This window comes from Suillus paluster (assembly GCF_016628075.1).
Source record: "Suillus paluster strain FC165 chromosome Unknown EDB91scaffold_382, whole genome shotgun sequence".
Taxonomy (NCBI): domain Eukaryota; kingdom Fungi; phylum Basidiomycota; class Agaricomycetes; order Boletales; family Suillaceae; genus Suillus; species Suillus paluster.
Genome location: NW_024537942.1, coordinates 1 through 7,346, shown reverse-complemented (window position 1 = coordinate 7,346; position 7,346 = coordinate 1). Strand labels below are relative to the sequence as shown.

General features: G+C 50.1%; 4 protein-coding genes across 4 annotated transcripts; all 4 read right to left on the bottom strand.

Annotated features, from left to right (window-relative positions):
- Nucleotides 1-2,725: 2,725 nt before the first annotated feature.
- Nucleotides 2,726-2,902, bottom strand: EDB91DRAFT_1009110 (uncharacterized protein; the record flags this gene model as incomplete). The annotated part of the gene is made up of 1 exon (XM_041312382.1): nt 2,726-2,902. A coding segment is annotated over one exon (177 nt), but the record flags the coding sequence as incomplete, so codon positions are not given.
- A 168-nt stretch (nt 2,903-3,070) lies between these two features.
- EDB91DRAFT_502776 (uncharacterized protein) lies at nt 3,071-4,245 on the bottom strand. Its single transcript, XM_041327499.1, has 3 exons — nt 4,197-4,245; nt 3,885-4,145; nt 3,071-3,831 (listed from the first exon to the last, which is right to left on the bottom strand). Exons 2-3 carry the CDS (start codon nt 3,957-3,959, stop codon nt 3,358-3,360), a joined length of 549 nt encoding a protein of 182 aa, XP_041168578.1. The 5' UTR covers nt 3,960-4,145; nt 4,197-4,245; the 3' UTR covers nt 3,071-3,357.
- On the bottom strand, nt 4,008-4,686 carry EDB91DRAFT_1231737 (uncharacterized protein; the record flags this gene model as incomplete). The annotated part of the gene is made up of 4 exons (XM_041321064.1): nt 4,465-4,686; nt 4,372-4,415; nt 4,197-4,318; nt 4,008-4,145 (listed from the first exon to the last, which is right to left on the bottom strand). Exons 1-4 carry the CDS (start codon nt 4,494-4,496, stop codon nt 4,008-4,010), a joined length of 336 nt encoding a protein of 111 aa, XP_041168577.1. The 5' UTR covers nt 4,497-4,686.
- Nucleotides 4,687-5,816: 1,130 nt separating this feature from the next.
- EDB91DRAFT_1182666 (uncharacterized protein) lies at nt 5,817-6,350 on the bottom strand (the record flags this gene model as incomplete). Its single annotated transcript, XM_041320462.1, has 1 exon — nt 5,817-6,350. A coding segment is annotated over exon 1 (495 nt), but the record flags the coding sequence as incomplete, so codon positions are not given.
- Between the last annotated feature and the right edge of the window lie 996 nt (nt 6,351-7,346).

Genomic DNA, 7,346 nt, shown 5'->3' with positions numbered 1-7,346 from the left:
ATGATGGGAGGAGTCATGGTGTTATCGATGATCGAGGGCTCAGTCTAGGGTTATGTTCAAGCTTACAACAAGACTGCAAAACTGCGTCGTAGGTACTTCAGTCGTATTCTATGCATTCAAGCTATTCCAAGATCTCCATTGCTCGAGCGGCAGTAAGATTTGTTCAGAAGCGAACACGTTGATCGACTCAGCAACAGATTACTAGTAACTCGCGCCTGGCGCCATAAACTACACTGCACCGATGCGAAAGCAGAAACACAACACACCACACTAGCCGCTTATCAGTTGTCGCATATAAATAAGAACTACCACGCTGGTCAGTCATGTGTTTAAATTCGGAACGCAAACTACTCATACTCACACATCCATAGTCAGGAATGCAGTCGATGCAGTTTCTATCATGCTTGCAAAAGAAAGGACAATTCTCACTGCCAGCGTCACTGGCAGATATTGATGTTGTCAAAGCAGCAGCAATGGCGAGGACAAAGGATAAGCGCATTGTTTGTGAGGATGTGATATGGGATCACATAAATCTGAAGGGGACAGGAGGAAGACGGCTTGCTTTTATGTGCTGGATGTTGTTCTTCATGGCGATGCAAGAAAAACCTTCCTAACCTGAAATCCCCTTTCGAACAGATGGTATCTGCAATGCCAGCGTGCCACTGATTAAGATATTGTAAATTCTTAGTTCTTACAAAGGGTCCGACCATCACCCTGGGAAGTCAGGTCTACCGGCAATTTAGCATGGAACAAAATGACACCTTGCGAAACAAGGTCAATGCCAGCTCGAATCCGTTGTCGGGAGCCGACGAGAAGAGTGTATAAAATGCTACGTTGATGAGATCTGACGAGGTTCAGGTGATAATCAACCATTGTATATTGTTTGCTGTTTTCGTCATGATTCACGGTGACTTCTGTGCCGACTTCTGCCAATAGCCTCCGACCTACTGCCAGCAACACGTTGCTGCCACTTCACCTCGTCATTTCCATTGCACTAAACACGTAGATTCTTGTGATAGGAAGCTCGAGGCTTGAGCGCTTGAGCACGCGCAGCTATAGCCTCCTTGTTTTGTTTGGCAGAAGATTGTTCGTCACTCGTGCGTCATGTACCAAGCAAAACGTAGAAGGTTGACCATCATTGGACCACCACCATCTAGCCTGCCAGGCATTTAAGATTACGAATGTGGGCGTTGATTCTCACTCCAAACGCCTGCTACGAGGTACCAATAGCGACAACTAGACACATATCTGCACGCAGGTAAGGAAGCACTTGAACCTCTGGCCTATCATAATACCCCTCCCCATAGACCAATGCCTTGCAAGAAGCATCGTCCAATACTATCCATCCTCCAACATCGCAACACAAACACAGGATTCCATTTCCTTCTCATGCTCTCACCCAAGAGAGAAACACGCAACGCTTCCGTCCACGACTGCCACATCTATCACACCATCAATACCATACAACTAACCAGGTGTCAAATTCAATCTCAACGGCATGCCAGAAATTAATGGCGGTACGAACACAAGGTCGTGAATGGTACAGTCTGTCAGTCATAGGACGGGTACTCATCGCAAAACTGCCCCAACACAATCCGTTGGTCATGCAGGTGGAACGCGTACTTGATATCCTTGCGCAAGTACCGCTTCTGCAGAATTACTCGCAGTGGACTTGCGGAGTGTGGATGGTTGAAGCCCGTTGAAGCACTAGCTTAGCAACTGCGAGGGGAAATAAAGACGTTCGGCCAAATGGTCAAGGATAGTGTTTTGAAGGGTCTAGGTTCAACGCCCAGCTGTGTAGTAACGATCTGCCAAGTATCGATATCGGGGTTCGTTGAAAATGAGGAGACTTTGCCATGTACAAAGTATAATTCACAAGAAGATACCTATGATGCTGTGATACTTGTCGTATCAAGATGACCATTGACATATCCACCGGCCGTGTGGATAGCTTGCCTCGATTTATCTGGCAAGGACTGGTGATAAGTATACATCATGTCATTTTGGTCGATGTTGCTCTTGGCCTGGAGGATTTATGATATATCTTTCAATCTTCACTTACTACAAGCTGTACACATGGTTTAGGGCTACAGGCGCACGTTGTGTTCTCCGGTTGAACTCGATGGTGCAATGCTCGAGTTCTCCCTTGGAAGAGGCGCGTCCAACGGCTTGTGGCCATTATCACCAGACCCAGATCCGCCACGCCTATCATTTCTGCTTTCTAGTTCAGGAGGAAACTCATAATGAGCACTAGTAGCATTAACAATGCTCCGCGCTGAGAGCGCTAACTTGAGCATAAATCTTAATAATTGCAGCAAGGCTAGTGGAGTACGCTGTACTAACAATGTTTCGTTATTCTCTTCAATTGCCTGCGCTACATCTAGGTCCTCTGCATAGTCCTGAAGTTGTTCTTGCGTACGTCAACAATTAAAAGGAAAATTACGGGAAAAATTGGCTGGACCGGCGCCAGGTCCTGGTATTTGTAATTTTGGAGACAAAATCATCGGCGTTTGATGCGCCTTCCTCGGTGGTCGCACTTCCACCTTCTCCTGGTTTTGATGATAGTTCCCGCACAATTTTGATCTTCCAATGACGATGGTGATCGAAACCGAGTACTCCCAAGCACACCACCACCCTCCAGATCTTTGGATGTATCCTGGGCGGCTTGAAAATGATCCAGAAACCATATCTTCTCCTTGAAATAGGCCTCGGGGCCTGCAGTCGCCCATGCATCGAAAGGGCGAGTTTCCGGTGGTAGGAGTACTCCCTTCCTGCAACGCAAGCAAACCCACACGAGAACCCACACGAAGGACTCGAGATCGTGACCATATAAATGTTCAACTTCGCCTCGTTGACCCTCTGGGGTGAGAAGATCAAGCGTCATGAACAGCACTGTGCCCGTGCGCTCGTTGCACTAAGGACCTTGCATAGTCGCCGGTGAAGATAAATCGTAGCTGCGAAAGACACGCATCAGAACGCCCTCGTCGGTCTTGTAGTACATCATGTTGGGAGGGCTGACATTTTGGTGGTGCACTCCTCCCATCCAGAGATCACGATGACCTGCGCATTACGTCAATGGAAGTCCACCTAAAGGAAACGAGTCACATATGTGAGATACATTGACGCCACACATTGAAAAGGTATTCGCCTTGGAGCTCGATGATGGGTCGGAGCTTGCGGGATACGGTGATGTAGAGCACGCGACTGCCCCTGATCTGTTCTGGAACACCAAGTGTCTCCAGGATTGCGGATGTGAGATTCTCGAACTTGTGGTACCAAAGAAACTGAGGAACACGGTCGTCCATGGTCTTTTGCTTCTCTGCGATCTCGGAAACCTTTCTTAACATGTCCGACTAACTAATCTGTTGCTCCTCTACCAAGAAGATTTTGACCACAATCCAATCTTCTTGGACTCCCGGGAATTTCTTGGATTTCTTGGTGAGATATTCGTCCTTTCAGTCCGTAGTGAGTCACTCTGTCTTCGTCGCTGGTGTGCAGCACAAGATCCACGTTTCCAATTTTGAGTTTCTGCAAAGCTTCCTTCTCAACTTCTTTGAAGTGCTTGTTTCGACCCCAATCCTCGAGCTTGAATCGCTGAAACGCATAAAACAGCACTATGAATCGTGGGAGATCTTCGATGAAGTCGATGCCCGAGCATTGACTAATGCCCTGCCGATCATGATACCGGACCCAGACAACATTATCTGCGAAAGCCATGGTAAAAATACAGTCATTAAACAAATGGGAGAACAACAGACCGACGACAACAATATCGAGGAGATTATTGACTGCGTCATTGGCTGCGAATATCTCAGCAGCGTAGAGTCCTGTCTGGACAGTTACATCTAGCTGGGGGTCCGTGTCATCGACCTTGGCTCACTTGCCGGAGGATTGCAAAGGTTCCGTTTCATTGCGCTTGGAGCTGCTGGACTCGGCGGTCCGGGAACTCGGAGTAACATGGGTCGAATGGCGCGTAGCTATGGCTGAAGGTTATCGATTGTGTTGGGCTAGAATCTTGTGATGATTTCGATCACAGAATGAGCGCAGTTGACGATGCCCCCATGTGACCTGTAGTTGATTGCCAATTGAAACATCGTGGGCTGGCAGAGAGATGCTACAGTGGAGTTGATAGAAGTATTTTGCTGCTGTAAGAAGATATCAATTCGGACCCGGAAGATAAGTTATTGTTCGCTGACCTCCACACAGCAGAGGAACGCTTTCAGATCGTCGAACCTGAAAGAACTCCCGGCAGAGATTGTCTGTGCGGTATCTCCAGCCCAGAACAAACCGTCTGGATTCCTGCATAGTTGCCTCAAGACTACAACAGAAAGTTCAAAAGGGATCTTCGTCATTGAAGTGATGGCTACTTACAGAGTGCGTCGATCAGAACGTTGGCTTGCGCTTCGTCGACGTACCTGGCGCAGGCGGTCAGGAACTGGCTACGCTTGTGGGGAAAATACGTACAGATAATCGCGGATATCATTGCTGCTACACATCTCCACAAAGACTCCTTGTTTTTGGACTTGGGATGTGGGGTGGGAAATGTGCTCGTGCAGGCGAGCCTGGAAACGTGCTGCAGAAGCTACGGAGTTGAGCTGATGCCTACTCCTGCGGAGGTGGGGAGAGAGCAGCTAAGGCAGATTAAGAAGCGGTGTAGGATGTGGGGACTTTCGATAAGAGAGGTGGAGTTAGAAGAAGGAGACATGCTGACTAGTCCAAGAGTCACTGAGTTGCTCACCTCAGGTGGATGTTGTGCTGGTTAATAGTGTGTTCCAGCAGTCGCGTCAGTGAATTTCTTTTATTTGTGCCTCGTTTCTTGATTTACATAAAAGAGGGCGCCATTGTTATTTCCTTGAAGACATTCATTTCCTCTCTCAATGCACGCGTTACTGAACGCAACGTTAGTGAAGATGCCCATCTTCTTCATACATTTTATCTCATGTGAATTTCCCAGGTGGATGATATAAGCGCGATCTTTGACGTCTCTGAACGATCCTACCGCTCTGGCAGCGTTTCATGGGGTAGCGGAGGTGACTCGTATTATTTACATCGAGTCGACCGGGCAGGTTATGCGGGCATCAAACAACAGTTTGAGAACCAGCGCGCGAGGAGTGCGCGTGCCTCACGGCGGTGACAATATACTTAGTGCACATTTTACCTTTACACAATCTATTGGTGCCGTTAGTGTTGACCTGTCGTACGCTGGCAGTTGTGGTGTATCGTGAGGTGCTGTATACACCCACACAACAAGTAGTCCTGATATATAAAAGGTGTCGCACGTCTAAATAGACAGGACTTGGTAAGTCCTGGGGTACATCAGTAAGGAATGTGGTCACGGTATATAGCTAGACTATGACTTACCCCAGTCGACAGCAAAAGAGACTGGGGAAAAGAGAGAAACGAGCGTAGCGAATCTATGGTACGTGGAACTACTATATATGGTAAGTCCGCTGGCGTAGTGAGCGAAGGTCCGACACAAAAAGAGAAAAGTTATGCTACGTTGACGGGTTGATTTCCAACAATATACTGTTCAATTTATAGTCGGAGGGGATGACGAAAAGCAACACTTTTATTTCTCTCGCCCAATGACTTGGAAGCGGAGGATCTACTGGAAATACTTCGAATGAAAGCTAAAGACACTGGAACAACGTAAAAGAATGATATGAAAATAATCAATGCGCAATAACAAGACGGCGTGACGGGATGTACAAAATCGACAGCTTCAGATTCATGACTGAGATGGCCCCGGCGGAGCTTGGAAGCGTTCCTATATGCGCAGGTCAGGTGCTGGATCACGAAAATAATCGAGAACACACCCTTGCAAGTTTCTGCCCTTCAGATAAAACAAGGAGACAAGACCGCAAGCCTTTCAAGCACCACTGCCTTTCGAGCCAGGCGAGCAAGTGACGATCCCAGAAGAGCTTGAATAAAGTGTTGAGCCCGCCATCCCATGGACTAGGAGCTCGCGAGAGATGGAAGGACCAATTTTGACATGCGTACTTCAGAGCGTCAGAGGCTGATCGGCTTTGTTCCCGTGCTTCTTTTGCAAAAAATGCAAACGCCGTCATAGCATAGATGACCTCTATGTCTGGTAAACGACGATCTTCTTGGAACACGTGTGTAGAGTGATCCTGGGGTTGAAATGCCAGGAATGCCGGAAAGCCCAAGAAATCTGGCAAGTGCTTGAACTGTTCGATGACTTGAAAAGCTGGCCGTAAAGGTACTTCTGGGATGATTGTGTACTCGCTGATGGCTTCTAATGTGCTCGAGAATTCATCCATTGTTACCCAGACAGATGCTGCTGGAGTCATCTGCCATGCTTGACCATGGGGCGTCTGTAGCCACTCTCGTCCGCTCTGTGTCTGCAGCCAATTTCGCCCTTGCCATGTCTGCAGCCACTCTCGCGCGCTGCTTTTTTTCAGCCACTCTCGCGCGCTCGGGGTCCGCAGCCAGTCTTGCCCTCCTGGAGTACTATGCAGCCACTCTCCCCCACTCTGGGTCTGCAGCCACTGTTGCGCTCTTTCGGTCTGCAGCCACTGTTGCACTCCTTCGGTCTGTAGCCACTGTTGCCCTCCCTCGGTCTGTAGCCACTGTTGCCCTCCCTCGGTCTCCAGCCACTGTTGCACTCCCTCGGTCTCCAGCCACTGCTGCCCTCCCTCGGTCTCCAGCCACTGCTGCCCTCCCTCGGTCTCCAGCCACTGCTGCCCTCCCTCGGCCTGCAGCCACCGTCGCCCTCCCTCGGTCTCCAGCCACTGTTGCCCTCCCTCGGTCTCCAGCCATTGTTGTGCTCCCTCGGTCTCCAGCCATTGTTGTGCTCCCTCGGTCTCCAGCCATTGTTGTGCTCCCTCGGTCTCCAGCCACTGTCGCCCTCCCTCGGTCTCCAGCCACCGTCGCCCTCCGTAGGTCTCCAGCCACCATCGCCCTCCCTCGGTATCCAGCCACAGTCGCCCTCCGTAGGTCTCCAGCCACTGCTGCCCTCCCTCGGTCTCTGGCCACTGCTGCCCTCCCTCGGTCTCCAGCCACTGTTGTCCTCCCTTGGTCTCCAGCCACCGTTGCGCTCTTTCGGTCTGCAGCCACTGTTGCACTCCTTCTGTCTGCAGCCACTGTTGCCCTCCCTCGGTCTGCAGCCACTGTTGCACTCCCTCGGTCTGCAGCCACTGCTGCCCTCCCTCGGCCTGCAGCCACCGTTGCCCTCCCTCGGTCTGCAACCACTGTTGCCCTCCCTCGGTCTGCAGCCATTGTTGTGCTCCCCCGGTCTGCAGCCATTGTTGTGCTCCCTCGGTCTGCAGCCATTGTTGTGCTCCCTCGGTCTTCAGCCACTGTCGCCCTCCCTCGGTCTCCAGCCA